The sequence below is a fragment of the Tribolium castaneum genome, chromosome 7 (genome assembly GCF_031307605.1).
Source record: "Tribolium castaneum strain GA2 chromosome 7, icTriCast1.1, whole genome shotgun sequence".
NCBI lineage: Eukaryota > Metazoa > Arthropoda > Insecta > Coleoptera > Tenebrionidae > Tribolium > Tribolium castaneum.
Window position 1 is genome coordinate 18,509,485 of NC_087400.1, and position 18,899 is coordinate 18,528,383.

The 18,899-nt window shown below is 32.9% G+C and overlaps 1 protein-coding gene and 2 long non-coding RNA genes across 8 annotated transcripts in view; all 3 read right to left on the reverse strand.

The window, feature by feature from the left end:
- Positions 1-18,899, reverse strand: part of LOC107398890 (uncharacterized) — a 109,755-nt gene that overhangs the window by 74,462 nt on the left and 16,394 nt on the right. The window lies entirely within an intron of this gene.
- On the reverse strand, positions 2,347-5,818 carry LOC107399191 (uncharacterized). Its single transcript, XM_064357981.1, is given in 4 exon segments — positions 2,347-2,457; positions 2,991-3,309; positions 4,136-4,281; positions 5,792-5,818. Coding segments are annotated over 4 exon segments (603 nt in total).
- LOC135266803 (uncharacterized) lies at positions 11,468-16,192 on the reverse strand. 2 transcript variants are annotated; one of them, XR_010334973.1, is made up of 3 exons: positions 15,426-15,732; positions 14,926-15,375; positions 11,468-14,866 (listed from the first exon to the last, which is right to left on the reverse strand). It is a non-coding gene; the product is annotated as an uncharacterized LOC135266803 (long non-coding RNA). The 2 variants fall into 2 exon arrangements; XR_010334972.1 differs by having other exon boundaries at positions 14,926-16,192.

Genomic DNA, 18,899 nt, shown 5'->3' on the forward strand with positions numbered 1-18,899 from the left:
GGTTAATATAGGTTTAATAAGATATAAAAACTTACAATTAGTTGTTATTAGACAGTTCAAAGCACAGGTTCAAGGGTTGGACCAGGTTGGACAATCACAACATTTCGAGGTTGGAATTGTAGTATGTATTTTATGTTTTGGCGCGAGTACTACACAAGCGAGATTTCAGATTCCACTAGACTTGTGAACGAGCCATTTGTGATTGGCAGATTTACATGGCGTGCTCATTCAAAAAAAAATTACCTACATCAAAGACTGGCCCATTGCTTTATTACAATCGGAACTAAGCCATGCATATAAAAAACTGTTCAGGAAATGACAGAAGTACAGAATGACATAATACAAAACTATAAATTCAATATTTTTATTTCAAAAAGGAGATAAAATTAGAACCCACTACAAATTGTACTGTTGGTTCAAATTGTGATCAAATTATCTACAAATAAACCACTCATGACCAACACTTATCAGAATTTGTTCTTGTTATTTTAAAAGTAGACAGGTGAAATTAAAAGCCTATAGAAAGTCAATAATATATTATTATATATTAAACAAAATGGAAAAAGTTCAGAAAAGGTCCACAATATTTAAAAAAAAAGCGATGAATACCTGCATGATTACATATACATACATATTTATCAAAATTGTTAAATTTTTGTTTAAGATTAAAATAATTACATCCTTATAATATAAGAGAACAATTGTTACAATTATTTCTTATAATGAAATCGTATGTGTTGATTGTATCATCATAGTAAACAATAATAACTAATAACGTTGACTTTCAATTTTTATTTACGAAGGTGAAAAAAAGAAACGCTCTAAACTAAATATAAAATTATGTCCACAGGGTGTCATCAATATGCGTTAGGATATTTTACGAATATATTCTCAATAAAAAATCAAGTGAAAATTAAGTATTATATTAGCGTTACTGATTTTCAACAACATAAGAAATAGAGTGAGGTGCTTTACTTCTTTTTGACGGGGGGATTTCATAATTTGCAGTTCGTTTAGCAGCAACATATGAATGTTCATTGTTCAAAGGAAAATTTTTGCTAGGTCGTCCAGGAATTAAGCAATGACGACCTCCGACTGTCGTTTTTCGCCTAACCACTGCGGTGGGTTGGACTCCTATGTATTTTCCTCCATTTGTATTTTTTTTAATTTTGGGCCCTACTGCTTCTGCTGCACCATTATATTTTCCAAACGTATGTAGTGCACTTATAAGGGCAGTCTCTGTTTTCAAATTATTGAAATTATTGAGAAATGTTTCAATGGGATTATAAAAAACATCGGGTTTTTCCAAAAAGATCTCTTTAAAGAATTATAAAATTCGTCAAGTTTCTCACTTAATGTTGCAATATTTTGTTCTTCTTGTATATCTACATGGGATATAACATTATTGTTTGAATTGTTACTACTTTCAGATGTTGTACTATATTTGACATTCTTGATATTTTCACCAGTAAGTGAATCGTACCATCCCTCAATGTTGTTCTTCACACCAGTTAACACCTGATACAATACATTTTTAAAAAGGGAATCTTTGATGGGGATAAATTGTGTTGAGGTCAAATTATATGTTTTCACAACAGCATAGAGATGTTTACAAGCAGATCCTTGCTCTCCAATAAGACAGGTACATATTTCCAGTTCCACATTAACAGTATATTCCTTATCATGACTAAAAACTGTGAACAAATTTTCAGACACTTTTTCACACTTGAGGTCTTTCATCTTATTTGCATTAATGAAATATTTTGTTTTTGTGTATCCTTCAAATCTCTTGTTTAACACATCTGTTAGTTTCCGTTTATAATAATTCTCATAATTTTTTATTAGAAAACTAAACATTTGAACTATGCTGAACGCTTTAGTACGTTTTAATATTTTATCTTTGAGTATTCTAAAACTTGCTTCACAGTAGTTATTTGTATTATTGCCCCTAGTCAATAAATGACGACGGTAGCTTAAAGCCCATTCTTGAGACCGCAATTTTAAATCATTTAAATGTTGAATAATTTTACGATATTTTAAAATAATGTCATCTTTTAACATAGCCTCATACATAATTTCGAATTCAATACTGTGTTTCAAGTGAACTAAATGTCTAAACTTTTGATATATATTGTAATATAGATATTTTTATTTGGGCATTAATTACATTGTCAATAATAATTTAAATCACAAGTCAGGAAGTTCTTTCGTCAGGCCGTTCCAGCGGATAGACCAACCAGCTCAGACTTCATTCTGTAATGAAGTAAAAAGGGTTGTTGAGTATTTATGTCAACAACTACAAGACTTAACATTAAATGTAAATTAACATTAACTTGAGAATAACTCTTAGGAACCATGTATAACCAGATCTCTCACACTGAACTGTACAAATCGTGCAATGGTCAGCCCGCTAAACCCCACCTGGTTAGCCTCCACGCCGACCTGATCTTGCAGCTCCTTCAATACTCAATCGTGCAATAGGGTGGAATCCACCATCCCTTCACTCCACTATTATTTGACCACAGATACCTCATAAAAGCTTGTAATACATGAAATTGACACAGTAGTAAATTAGTCTGGGGGAAAACAATGTTCAAACTATTTCTTTCAGCTTTAGAGTCATCAGTTAAAATAATATCAGGATATCCTTTGCCATAGAAACTATATTCTTTAGGAAACACATTCTTAAGTAATTTTAAACCTTTTGTAATTGCTTCTTCAGATTCTGAATATATCATAAATACTCCTAAAGGAAGAGCACCAGCAACAGTTGCACAAAATAAAATAAAAATTCTTGAGTTATGACGATCCATATTCCCCGATGAATCCAAAAAAATAATTTCTGATGATGATTTCAAAAATTTATGGACTCTTTTCATTAGAGGTGTACATATATCAACTAATAAGTGATCACCTTCTGAGGACATAACAGCACAAATATTTTCAACTTCCTTATTGTAATCATTTATAAAATTCTCTAAAGAATTTACCATCTGAATACCAGTTGGTTTACCAAATTTTTTTTTGAATATTTTGTAGTACAGTTCGTAACACCATCGTTTTGTAGGACATACAGATCCATCTGCTACTTTCAAGTGATAATCTTCATATTTTTCTTGAAGCTCAATTTTGTAAGTTTCCTGAGCCGTTGATGGGGAATGACCCTCAGAGAACAAATTACTAAAAACGTTTTCCAATTCAATGGTAGGTTGTTGGTGCCTCAATGCTTTAGCAGAACATAATATATGATTATGGGTATGTCTAATCATAATTTCTGTTGGATACTGCTTGAGATGAACATCTTTACTCCTAAAATATTAAGCAAATATTTTAGAAATGATAATCATACATATTATAGATAAAGGATGTCTCATCACTTACTGCCGCAAAAATCTCCAATTTAAAGTTTCTCCCTTCAAAATTAATAGGTACTCATTATTGGCGTCGCCCTAAGTGGTGAAGCATCCTGTATGGACATTGGACAGTGTGTGTTTCATTTTAAATATTCTACTTAAATAATGTAACTATCCATGGAATACAAAAATTCAGATTTAGCTTTTCAAATGATTTACCTTTTAGTATTAAAGTACAAATAATTAATATAATCTACACGTAAATGTAGGACTTCCCATATTTTGTATTCGTGAAAATTTTTTTTTGAATTCCATGCAATACTATGAAATTACATATTTACGTAAAACATCCTGTGCATACATATGATTAAACACCTTCTTAACAGCAAACCCAAAGAGCAAAGCAAAGCAGCATTTTAAATTTTAAAAGTGTTGTTACAAAATCTATACACTAATTAACAAAGAAATACTAAATATATTATCAAAAGACATCATCTTAATACATCACCCATCATTATTTGTCGAAATATAATATTTACACAAATTACTAAATAAAAAAATACATGCCAATTTCAAAAAACACCTGTATAAATCATCAAACAATGCCAATACCGAACACCAATCCCAACCCAATATGTATAATATTTTATGAAACTACCTTTTTACCGAGAAGAAATTTTTATAGAGATGATCTTGGTTCCACTTGATAATTATATTTTCCAACTTTGACATTAATATGGAAAGGGCATGTCTTTTTATATCAAAAACGATAATATTAACACATTCTCCTATTCATTCTTACTCATCTTTTAAGATTTTTTTGTTTCACAGTAATTGTTAATTTTGCATTACAACTTGTATGCTTTACATGAGGATTCTTCACTTTATGTGATGAAGGAAGTGTGTTGTGTATACATCAGTATTTTTTCTAATTAAACTGAAATCTCGCACTGCACAATGCACATGATAAGTGCGCGCGCACGCCAGAAGTCTCGAAGTTGGAGCTATTGGACATTCGATCTATTTGTGCCCAGGGTGGTGAAACCTAAATGCACCAAGCCAAGTATAGGCGCCAAATTCAAATTCGACTGTAGTTCGGCTTGCTATCGCAGATGTCGCACACACGTATAGTCAATTTTAGCGAAGCTACCTATAATATCGGCAGAAATTAACAGTGGACCTGTGACAGTTGCCATTGTGTAAATCGCCATTTTGTGCTTGGTTTGTTTGGTGTTCACCTTCGGCTTTGTTTTATGTGAAATTAGTACTATTTTGTGGTTTTTTTCGTGTGTGTGCTTTTTTGAACTTTTTTATTGTGGGAATATAAATAATTTGATGGATCAATCATTAGTTTATAGTTATCGTATCGTGTATATTGACTAGTGATAATAAATTTTTATTACAAGTTTATTGTCTTTATTTATTCTCATATTTTATTTTTCGTATTCTTTGTAAATATTCAGCAACAATAGTTGTCTAACATCAGAAAGTGTTATTAGCAACTATTGTTGTGAATATTTACAAACAATACGAAAAATGCAATCAAACTTTAAAAGAAAAGTAACTACGGGCAATTCAAATCGCCCGCCGATAACGCTTAGTACGCGCTGGCAACAATAGATGTGCTAGTGACACTTTCGCTCTATCGGGACAAGGACAGATGCGTTTCTGTAAAACCTGTTATTCTGTGTTTGTGCCGTATCTACCTTCGACCAAATATCATATAGACTCGCCGTAAAGCGAGTTTGTAGGCAGGTTGTTTGAAGCCAATATGTATGGGTGCGAGGAGTGAGGGGTAAGAGGAAGCTTACTCCTTGTTCAATGGCAGCTCGTAGTCAAAGGGCAAACAATTGAAAAAACATTACAAGTTTCAGAAATAATTTAAGTTTTCGAGTTTCAAAAAAAAAATGCCTTAGTTAAAATACTTCTAATTCTATCTTATGACATGTCGTCAGAGTTGTAATATTCAAAAATATTCAGTATCAAAGCAGAAAATCAGAATACGTTACGACGCCACTGGTGTGTTTCCATATTTAGGTTAACACGTGTATTTTCTTACTTACGGATGACATTACCGATGAATAAGCCCTTGTGAATTCTTTCTCCTATATATTTTGACGCAAGAACCAGATTTTACCCATTCACAAGTAAATTTAAGCCCAAAATTCACAATTTTTCCCTTTAATCACAATCGTGAAGCACGAAGTCTGACAAATACTAACGAAACACTTGGAAATATTTTGAATGAACCAATCAGAGAAGGGGTACCTAAGGGTCAAATTCGCGTACCAAGCCTCATTTCTCCTTGCCCCACCTGCACATGTTGGCTTCAAAACAAATCTCACCTTGCCCAGTCTATATGATATATGGTCGAAGGTATCTACCATCTAAATGATCTACTCAAGTAGATAACGAATGGGGGGACAACACAACACAACCTTGACCTTGAGTTTGACCCCGCCCATTTTCCCTCTCTTTCTTTCAAGGCCACTCGTTCTCTCTCTTACTTTTCAAGGCCAACCCCTCCCACTTCCCCCACCACTTCAAGGCCAAGGCATTATTGGACCTTGATGTTTTCAAGGTCAAGGTTATTCATGCTACTCCCCACTTTTTCAAGGCCAACAACTCCTCACTCATTCAAGATGAATCGCGCAATTGTCCTTACTCATTTTCCACCCCAAACTGTATAAAAGTTAATGTGTTGTGTTGTGTAACACAGTTCTTGTGTATATCTACTATAACAAGAAATTCTTTAAAAATGGAACCCATCAGAAAAAGTTCTATTTATAATACTCCTGGTAAGTTTAATATTTTTTTAGTAGTTTAGTTGGAAATAATTTTTTTTCAGAGGATATCATAGTTTGTCCATACGACAAAAACCACATTCTTCTTTGGTTTCGGCTCGAAAGGCACATATGGAAGTGCCATCGGGCCGATAAAGAAAAACAAAGGGCCTTACATGAAGTGATGATGAAGGAAGAAGAGGAGAACTGGGATCATTTCAATGAGCCCAGCTACCTCGACTTCCTGAAATCTAAAAAAATTCATAATGTCGAAAAACAAAGATCCTCATGTGCAGTGATGATGAAGGAAGAAGAGGAGAACTGGGATCATTTCAATGAGCCCAGCTACCTCGACTTCTTAAAATCTAAAAGGAATCATAATGCCTTAAATTAAAGAAGTAAGTTTTATTGAATCTTTTTCAACAGTAATTTATTGTGAATTTTTTTAGGGTCGGGGTTCTTTCGTAAAAATAGTGTAGAATAAGTTTAGCAAAGTAGTAGTAGTCGTAGTAAACTGTAAATATTATATTATTGTATAAAAAAAATAAAAGTTGTAAAAAAAAGCTACATGTTTTTATGTACACCTATTTCAACCTACTGATACAAGTAAGTGTGACCTGCAAGCAGAGAGTCGCTCACTGTTTCAAGACCACTCATTCCCTCTTTATCTTTGATGTTTTCATCTCACTTTTTCTCATTATCTCACTTTTTCAAGGCCACAATATTGATGCATTTTCATTCAAGGTTAAAAAGTGGGGGTATAGTTAATATATAGAATTTAGTACAAGTTTGATAGCAGTCAGTACTGATTTAATCCTCCGAGAAATAATAATATAAAAAAAGTGCATATATCTGTGTTAATGTCTAAGAGTATTCGCTGCTGGGTCATGGATGTATTGAATCGAATCGCTCGATGCGGACAGAAACCCATTTTAAAAGCTGGTGAGCTAGAGTTGAACACAAGATTCCGCATACATAATATTAGACGCACAAAGTCTCTGTTCGGAAATTCAGTGCTTGTTGAGTTGGACAATTATGCAGTGTTTCTGCCGAGAAGAATAAGTGATTATTTGACTGAGGAGAAAATTGATGAGTTATTACGAGATCCACGTCCACTATATTTAATATATTTGGGAAAAGAAGATGCTAGAATCCCGACATCTGCACATTGTTTTGAGTTTCAACGTGTTGATGATGAAATATTAGGTGAGTGAACATAATGTAAAATGGAGGATGAAAAGAAATTAAAGAAATGTATATTTCATTTACAGTTAACGAGAGTGCCGAAGAGTAGGATGAAATTATCGGAAAAAGACTTATGTGTGTGAAGTAGTGTGCGTTTTGTGCTAGTGATAGTTTCTTAAAATAAATGAATAAAAATCATGTGTCTAGACGATGGACAATATGAAAAATGTTTATACGAGTGTTTTGATAAAAGACTGTTATCATATAAGAACTGGGTACATTCATACCCATCTCCATGGAGTTTAGCAAAAGCGGGATTGTTTTATATTCAAATATCTGATTGTACCCAGTGTTTTGTTTGTGGAGTAATAATTTCACGATGGGAAAAAAGTGATGATGCGTTTATGGAGCATAAAAAACATTCTCCAAAATGTGGATATGTGAAATTGCTTTCCACAGACAAAACTACAATTCAAAAATTCAAATTAGTTACTAAAAATAGCATTGTTGTAGTTTTATTTTTTATAGTATTTGTATTCATGTATTATTTATGGGCGTCTTCTTATGCATAGGTAATGTGATGCAGACTTGTTAACCTTGATCAGTGTCGGGCGCGCGCCAAAGGCGAGGTAAACTAAAGGTTTCAAGAGACGTCTTGATTTAATTAGTTTATAATTAAATAAGTGGTAGAATAATATGGAGGATTTATAATAGATTTAAGGATATTTAATGTACTACCTATAATATTGATGAAATAAAGTGTTTTAATTGATTCCTTTTAGTTTATTTTATTAAAAAAAAACAATTCATAATAATAATTATCTATGTAATATCCGATGAATTAATCCAAGAGTTATGAGTTTTATCCATTCCACTCCACTTGACGAATAAACGGTTACCTTTCTTTCGTAAAACTTTCTCAACGAGATATACATTCGGATATTTAACTTTTTGTAATTCTTCAGTGTAGAAACCTCCTCGTATTGTTTCTCCAGAAACATCTTGTAGCAAATAAGTTCTAGGATTAGTATTTTGAATCTTCGAAACTGTAAATACTTCATTACTCCAATTTGGGGTGTACCCTTTCTTAAAAAGATGTCGATGTTTACTAATTCGAACAAAATCACCAACTTGAAATTTGGGTTTATAAATGTCCATTGTTTTAAGATGACTATAAACTTGATCCAAAACTTTGCGTTCGTTTTTCTTATTTATTGAAATCGGTTTTAAACCAGTAGTCCCATGTCTGGTATTATTGTATTTTTTTATTATGTCAGGTAAAATGTTTATCCAGTTGTAGTGACCTTGCACCGAAAATTCTTTATACATCATTCCCTTGATTGTTCGATTCACGCGCTCGACAACACTACTTTTTAAATTCGAATAAGAACTGTAGTGATTAATTTTGTATTTATTCATTAATTGTTGAAAATGTTTATTGTAAAACTCCTTTCCCAGATCTGTTTGAATGTTTTTAGGAACGTTACGTCGAGTTTTTAAAATTTCACTCATTGCATTTACAACACTTAAAGCCGACTTATTCTTTAATGGAACAGCCCATACAAATTTAGAAAAAACATTGATAACCATTAAGATATACTTAAAGCCTTTATTGACGCGTGAATATGGTATCATTTCAACCAGATCGAGTTGCAATAAATCATTTAAACCTTTCACTATCACACGTCGTCTTTTAAAGTTCACTCTCGCCGGTGCATGTAGTTCATTAACAACTTGACGCTTAATATTTAAATCACTACGCTTCATGGTGGATTGGTACTTTTAAAACTATTTCGATATATATCGGTTTAGCTTCTGATGTTTTGGGTCCATATTTAAATGATAGTTTGTCACCTTCACGTAAAATTTGACCAATTAAATTCGTAGTTTGTTTCGAATTAATTAATGCAATCCACCCGCTCGATGGATTACCATTTACAGACGTAATCGTTGCTTCTTTTAATGGGAAAATATAATTCGTACCAATATTAAATAATACAAAAAGTTTTTTAGCTGGATCCAGTGTCCCAAAGAGTGAGATTGTGGTATATGAGAAAGATTTGACACGTTGTAAAGTTGTCCGAATTCTGTGTTCACTAATGTGTTCACCAAATTTATCTAATGTCATATTCTTGTCTATTGAATGAATAAAGTATGTAGAAATACTAACTATAAAATATAATGTGTTTGCAATATATACAAGTCGTCTCTAAATTATTAACGAATTATTTTCGATTCACGCAATTCTGTTATGATGCGATTGATTTCATTCATATGATTATTATTACCAGCTACTGTCGATGATAATAAAAGACGTAGTCTATTTACGAGTGTGTTGGGATTTTTGTAGGGAACAAATTCTAAATTTTTATCTGTTAAAGCCAATGTGCGAAGAATACTACCACCCTTAACTCTTTTTGATATTGGTTGGATACTACTTGTCGGAGTTGATTGTTCGTGACCTTGAGTCTGCAATCGTTGTATTGCAGGTATGTTGCGAAGTCGCGGATACTGTTTACGTGCTGGTGGTACGAGAATTGAAAGACTACTACTGCGGCTTCGTTGCTGGACAGGAGTCGATTGACCTTGATCTGCATCAAGGCTTTCTTCAGTATCACTGTAAAATGGCGGCGACTGAGATGCACGGTGTTCCTGAAGCGGTAGTGGCTGTCTCGAGAAATGTCGAATAATTGTTTTATATTTGTTCCCTACATTCCCCAGAATTTGTGCATTTGGTTTATAGTTTTTTCTGTCTGCATTGGTTCGAATGACAATATTTCGATAAGTTTCTAAATCTGATTGAGTATAATTAGTTGGATTTTTTTTAAATAATAATTCATACAATCCAGGTGTATCAGGATAAGCTACATTTTGAACGATTACATGATCGTCTTTGAAATCAATTTCAGAATTGCCAATAAAAAATTTATTTGCCTCGGTTCCATGTCTCACACCATATTGATGATCAAATTTGTTTTCTGTGTCAATAATCATATCTTCAATGTACTGTCGAGGTAAACCGGTCCATTGTTTAAGAAAATGGCGAAATGCATCGGTTTTTGACAAATTTATTAATGTTTCTTGCAACTTTCCAATGGTCACATTCCTGAGTGATTCTCCCTCCTCTCTGGGTGTGCTAGCAGCCGCATGTTGTCGCATTAAACTGAATCGTGGATCGAGCGATGTAGTACTACGGCTTGTAGTCGTTGACTCAAAAAGTCGCTTCGCCTCCGGTTGCTTGATCTCATGATGAATTGATATTTTTTCCTGTTTTGGGACAACTTCGCGTTCATGTTTAATTTCAGAAATTAAACTTTTTATTGGATCAGTTAGAGGTTGAATATGGGTTGCGAAACGTCTTTGCGAACTTGCAATGTGTGAAGATAATGATCGTACTTTTTGTTTAACGTGTCGTCTTGCCTTATCCAGCTCTAAAGCTAAACGTTTATCCATGTCGATCGTCGACTAATAAATAAATCTTTGACAAACATTTACATTTATATTTTAATGAACTGATCAAAACCGTTACGATAACGCCCATTGTCTTGTTCAGCATCCTTATCAATAGTAACAAATCCATACGGTTTTTGCCAACACTGTGAACACATTTTCTGAAAGGTTTCAAATGACATATCTGTACCAACGTGATCATTAAAAATATGTTTTAAATTTAATACATCCTGAGGAAAGATAATTATGAAATTAGCATTATCACGAATTAATTGTTTCTGAATGGAAGAATACGTTTGGCTAATAAATATACAATCGATATTATAATGCCTACCAAAGCAAAAATAATCACGTATTATATTTTGGTTACAAGTGACTACATCATCAAATATTATTATGGAATAGGGTTTGATTTCTTTAGGAGGAGGAATTTCGGCACCATCTTCATATTCATAGTAACCGACTTTATCGAGAGGTGCCAGAACCGATTTTAAAAATTGATATTTTGGTTGTTGTAGGGTTTTTGAGAATAAGTAAATGTCTGTGAAGCGTAATCCATTTGGATGCAGCAAGAGACTTAATATCACATTTGTTTTTCCACATCCAGAACGTCCAACCACTAGTCCTCTTTTTACACTATTATTGAATAAAGTATTATGTTTAGGAAACTGTTGATAGGGTACACAAACTGAATAGTCGTGGTTAGAAATTTTTAATAAATCTTTTTGTTGCACAAGTTTCATTGTTGACTTACAGAATACAAATAAAAATACTTTACACATTACATCAATTATAAATACATAATAATAATAATAATAATAATAAATACGTAGTATAAATAAATGGTTACATATCGTTACATATCTACAATAAGGTAAAATTCAATCAGTGGGTTCCACATATTTTTGCAATTCTCTAATTAGAGAATCTAAATTTCGATCTCTATCAATATCGTAATGTCCCCAGGCTAATGTATCAATTGAATTACCTAAAATGTATCGTTTATCATCGAAATTAGACAGTGCTATTTTATTCCTTAATTCGGTATACATATTATGTAAATAAGATTTGAAAACGTTCATAACACAGAAAACTGATGAAGATGAAGGATTTGTTGCAATTGCCCGATATTGTAACAGTGTTAGAGATTTATCAATTACATGTTTACTTACACCTTTAGCCTTTTTAATTAAATCATTCACTGTTTGCACACAATATGCTTTGGCACCGGTGCCATAAAGAAGTACAATTGGTACACCAGCATACTCATCTTTCATTTTACCGATAATAGACACAGTTTTAGGAATATCATGAATATTATTCTCGGGATAATTTGAAGTATCAAACCGATCGATATTCTGTTTAATATCATTATATACGTTTTCCGTATAAATTTCTAAAATTAATGAATCCGTATCCGTATACAAAAGCTGTACATTATTTCCATACTTAACTTTAAGGAAATTATAAAAAAGTCATACATTAAAGTTTTTGAAATTTCCAATATACTGAATCCTACATAAATAGGTTTATCATACGTTACTTGAACTTTATTCATTTCTATTGCAACTAAATTTTCAGTAAAAATAGAACAATTTTTAAATTGTGGTTTGGCTATCCATGTCTCTGCTCCATACTTGTGACCGTTTTTTTTCCAATGTGTAGCCAGTTTAATATCTACCCGATTATCGACATTTTCCATGGTTTTTCCATACACGCTATTATTCATGAGTTTAAATAAATCTTTTTCAAACTTATTTTTAGTCTGATTTCGTAATTTCGTATTTAAATCAATATATGGTTTGAGCCATGACGATTGATTGAATTTTAGTACTCTATGAATTTTTGTCAATTCTAGTCCATTTTGTAGAGCTTGTTTTAAATTTCGATAGTGTATTATGTAGTTTGTTTTAGCACATAGATTTGGAATGAGTTTCGCACATTTTCCGTTTGGTGGAATTAAATTTTCAGGTAGAAATGGCATATCATTATGAGAGTTGTGTAAATGATAAGGATAAGAGATATCTACTTCAAGGACATAACCTTCAGGTGTGGTATCAGTCAAATCCATAATACTAAGTGAATTAATTTCGTCTTGCGTTAACCAAGTAAATCCACCTAAAGGGAGTACTTCACTCATAGCCCAACCATAGAGATTTGTTGCATCGAGATATAAAATGTATGATGTCGGTTTCGAAGGGTCATAATTTGGAAGAAATTTATTATTTGCTTGAGCCGCTCGTTTAACACATGTACTAACTCCCCCACGAATCCCTTTTTTGAAAAAATGCAACATATCTATATCAGTCAATAATTCTAATTTTACATGGGTAAATTTAAGCATAGCATTCCAACTAAGAGATGGTGCTGTCACGTAATGTGCTGGATCAAGTTCATAATGCTTAAGGCACATGTTTCGAAAATTCTCAAAGACATCAGCTAATAGTAAAATATCACTTTTTAAATAGAGATCAGAATATTCGCCTAGAGTCTGACAATGGAATGTATTCCATACGGTATTAGCTCGTTGATAATCATCTTCAGAAATATGCTCATCGCGAAGTTTATCGTAAAAATCAATTTTTTGTGGTAATTCCATGAGATCTAATTTAGAAAAATCATCGATAAATGAATATGGAAAAACCCCTTTCTGTCTAATTAACTGAAATTCTCTGTCAACGGGAAAGTATCGTTTTACTTCCATACATTGAGCATCATCCAAGGCTGCTGCCAGTTTTTCTAATGAACATGCCAAAAACTGAAAACTATCTATAAAACGCAAGTGTAAGTGCTCCTTGACTATTCGATTGTTTGAATTTAGATATTCGCCTACACAAATTTTTTTCGAAAATGTAATATATTTCTCTTTAGTTTTACCAAGGATATTAATTTCACTTTCTTCAAGGGCCAACTCTTTAATGAATAAGTGACTATCATAATTTGTTAAATTATGAAATACTATCGGAATAAAATTTGGAATTTGAAAATTCAAGTTACAATTACTGTGCGCGGCGGACCTATAACGACCCGTTAAATGACAGTGATCTTTTACTTTAATATCATTCTGTTGAAAAGGTTTTTGACAAATATGACATTCCGTTGCTGTAAGATAATCAAACTCTTCTTGAATAGTTAATGGAAGCATTGGTTGTACAATACTTAAATACTTTTTATAAATCTCTATCAAATCTATTTCTAATGCTGTAATAAAGTCAACCACAGATGACTGTCCTCGAAAACTTTGGAATTTAGATAATTGATCATTATATGAACATTTAATGTAATATGCACATGAATATGGTTGATGGAGAAAAGTTTTTATCGAAAATGATTGATTTGGATTTGGTGCAACTGTACTCATAGGTTTCAATAAACATTCGAAATCAGCATAAACAATAAATGGGATAGTCATTTTATGATGATAATTTTGAAATTCTAATACATTAGCGGGAACATTATAACCAAATCTATTTGTTATTAATTCATTATTTGGGATTCTAGCATAAAGTTTTCCACAATCAGTCGAAGAATGTCTATCTAATAAAGCTTGGGTTGTGAAATATTGTAGACATCCATCACAAAAAAATTTTGAATGATGATGTTTTGAGAGTTGGGAAGATACTAAACGTGGCAAATTAGTTATTGTACAGTAATGTTGATTACCATCGTTATCACTCAACAATAATAAATTTATATGTACCGGTTTCTTAAAGTTTGTAAAATATAATGGTCCCACAATTTCAAATTTTACCTTATTGTTTACATAAAGTAATTCAAGTCCGTAAACATTAATAGAGACATTATTTTGACTTTCAAATTTTGCAATACTATCCAGTTTTACAGGAAATTCAATACCTTGGAAATTAAAAAGTGTCGACCAATGTGGATATGAACTGGGTAAATGTTCTGGTCCCATAGGTAGACACACTGCTGCTACGACACTCCAACCAAAACAATGAATATCCTGATTTTGAACATTAACTATTGCCCTCTTCATTTTCACGCTTGGCGGTAGTGGGATATACGATGAAGCTTTCAATGGATTGTAATAGTTTACATTTAATTCTAAATGTAAGATTTTCACAAGTGTCCAGCCTAAAATAAAGAAGCAAAAAAATAATTGTATTATAAAGATTTTTACAATATATAACTACCTGAATCTCGTTCCAAAAAATCCATCATTTTTTGACTAATAACTTCTTGAAAGTCATGCAACATATTCCTAATATTCGTGCCTAAAGTGACAATTCTGTTAGTAGTATTGAAAGATTTTACATCAAATATATTTTTTGACTCAATGGTATACAATCCAAATAATTCCAAATTAATTTTGATTGTACTAAATTTTTCAATTTGTGAAACAATAAGTCCAAGTAATTTATTGTGAATTTTATCCATAAATTCATTTAAATCGATATAATCGCCCTCATCACAAATCCTATATGAAGCGATGCGTGATTTAAATGCACTGCTGAGTGCAAACACCCCATCCTCCAAGGGAGTACTTTGACAATTATTTCTATGCTGTCTACTTCTCTCATGAGCCGTAATAAGCTTTGGAGCAATTTCTTGATTACATGTAACGCACATATAATTGTTGCTAGCTAGAAAAGAAAAATAATTGAAAATAGAGTACCTATTAGTTAAAACTTACCAGTTGAATGACATATTTTCTGTTTTTTGGCGGCCGGTCCTCCATTTTCCTGTTTTTTGACCACTTGACAATAGAGCTTTTCATGGCGTAGTCGTGATTGACGGGTTGTAAATTGTTTATTACAGTTTTCACAGTGATGCATTTTCTTATGAAAATATGAAATAATAAATTAAACAGGTTACTAATAAAGTTTAATTATAAATTTGCTGCCTTCTGTTACTATCTTTGAAAGACTTTTATTTATACTATATAAATATATATTTTTTTGTGTTCAAAGATAGGTATCCAGCAAGACCTCGAGGAGGAGCAGCATGCTTGCCATCGTGTTGTAGGTAGTATGATGTTAAAATTTGGAAAATCACGTCCGAATTAAATGTACTTGATATGAGTGTAGGACGGAAATAGGATTTATTAATAATAATTATTAATATTAACATCATTAATATTAATATTAATATTATAATTATTAGTAATTAATATTAATGGGGACTTTCGCGCACGTCTACGAGGCTTTCTAGGGCGCCGACTCCTCCTTGATCGTGAGTGAGGGGGAGTGGGTGGAATGATGTTGTCGTCGTCGTCATTGTCTTCGTTTTCGACATCAACGTCTCCACCCTCCACTCTATTCTCAACTCTATTATTTATTTGCCCTAGAATGGGTGACAATTGAGAGGGTTGAATGATGTCATTTTCAACATCCATCTCTTCACCCTGCCTCCTCTCTTCAACCCACGGCTCTACCAGTGCGTCAATGACATTTTGAGTAATAATACTCATCGGATCGAACGTTGCAGGAGGCTGAGGGAGTGGTGGTGTGATGATAAGTTCCACATCAACCTCGGATCCAGATAGTTGTTGTATGTCATTGACGCCCTGTGATAATATCATGGGTGACGGTGGTGGTGATGGTGACCGAATGATGTTATTTTCGGCCTCTACCACCACCAATCTCTCTGGCAGAACATCATTTTCCTCAATAATCGGTGAATTGGGTTGAGGGGGATGTTCAACGTTACCATTGATAACGTTTTCCACCTCAACCCAAGGCTCCGATAAAGCGTCAATGATGTCCTGCGATATTATCATAGGGGGTTGAGTTAATACCGCGGGTGCCGCTTCAGGAGATGTTGGTGTAACGGGGCGGGTAAACACTGGCTCAACGAAGGGGCTTTGTGGTGGTAGTGGTGGACTGGGAGAGATTGGGGGTTCTTCCACCACCACCATATCATTATCAAATACATTTAACTCATCGGTAACCGAATTATTGATGGGACAAGTTCCTTCATCCACAACCGGATTGGACGCCGCCTCGTCTTCGTTAATAAACTGGTCTATTAAGGTCAACGAGATGTCGTCCGAATAATCATTTTCAATACCATGTTGAGCCAGGTATTGCGTGAATGGTAAAGAAAACGATAATTCACTATCAGGTTGTGATGAAGGAGTAACCATAGAATCATCATCCTCATCAACGATTTGAACAATGTTAGCAACAGCGTGATTAGCTAATTGCTTCTCTTTCACACTTAACTGACTACATTCAATCACATCCTCTTCAAGACAATCTTCCCTCAAAGATTGACTTAAAGACGACTTGGCAAATTGTTCAAATTGTGTCTCATCATTTTTGATTAATTTTGAATTAGCAGGTCTAATAATTACATCAGAAACGATATTGATTCTAGGTTTATCCCTATTAAAACCACTACGGTTTTGATAGGGATTTGCAACTTTTCCCTTCAATACTTTAAATAATAACTTGGATGACTGGTTACTTACAGTTGTCCTAGTTGAGGGACCGGGACACTGAGAACACTCGTCACCATGAGAACACGGTTTAAAATGAGCAAAATAATTTGAACACATTATTTCGTACACAGACTACCTGTACAACACAGAATGAATTTCTGCATGCACTCCTTGCAATTTTATAAACTGTTGAAAGCTCCCGTCAAGGTCAACTTCTTACTGCAACTACATTGGTGTATTCCATCAAGGTTAACATATAGACACAAAAAAATGTAAAAAGAAGACCTATGTAGACAGGGTGGAGTGTAACCGCCTGTTTCAAGGACATCGTTAACCTGTTTAATTTATTGAATAAATGAGAAAAATCACTCATATCCACTGCAATAATCAACTCTTTTTTATAAATGAAATGAATTTTTTGGGTGGTGTACAAGGATTATTGAAAGTGTAAGGGAGTGGTAAATATTATGAAAAAAATACAAATGTTTATAAATTTATAACATTTATTTATAAATACTACAATTAATTAATTCAATTAATATTCCATTTCATTACAAAAAATATTTTTTGAAGAGTTTGTATTTTCAAAGTTGCTTCTCGATGATTGTTGATAATCATTATTAGTATTATGGGATAAAGATGAATCAAAATAATTCCCATTTCCGCAATCAAAACTCCTCCAAGAATATTCACGATGTGGAAGACATCTTCGTAAATGTCGTCGAAGATGTTTTACTTTCAGGCGATGTCCTGGATTATTACGACACGTTATCCAACTCTCTTGATCCATGATTACTAATAGACTAATGAGTTGAGATTATTTACACAATGTTTTGTACACTTTTAACGAAATGTTTGTTTTAAAAAAAATACGTTATGTAGACTGCAATATGCGTTATCGTTTAGATGGTACATGCATTTAACTTTATCGGCGTGTAATGTTGGTTGTTGTGGAAATTCAATAACTTGTTTATGTGTATATTTTTTCAAAAATTCGGCTTTTTCTTTTCCTTTTACGTAAATTTTGTCAACATCCTTCAACACATTGTTTATAACTTGTACGTGCTTCCAATATGGAATATGTCCCATATTCCAGTCAATACAATGATAATTCTTCATTAACCATTTTACTTGTTTTTCATCTTGAGGATTCAAAAGTTGTGAAGGGAAAGGGGGTTGAAAAACATAGTGTGCGAGTTTGTCTCCTCTTAAAGCAGCCAGTTCTTTAACTATAAACTTTTTTCCAATTTTGTAACCTTGAACGTCTATAATCACTTCGTTCTCCATTACTATTAATATTAATTTAGACTTGTTTTACAGATTTTGTCAACGGTGTATATGTAAAGGCTCGGTCACTAATGACTAATGCATATGCAGTGGTTCCCTCACTTATACCGGTGTCTGTATCAAATTCAATTCTCAGTGCAATAGACTGTGTTTGTAAACCAGTTTTTTGCATCGAACAATCAATTATGATTAGTGGATAACTGTCGAAAAACTGTGTAGGTGTAATGTGTGTTTCTTTTTTATCTGTATAATAGTATCGGGATCTAAAGTTTGTAAACATTTCATATAATATACCGAAATGGTGTTTTTTATATGAAATATTTAAATTTTCATACGGATATCGTTCATTATTTAGAAATACTCTCATATTGGTTATATCGCCTCTATCAAATTTACTCATATTTTTATCAAGTTGTCCTTCTCTATTGCTTTGAAGGC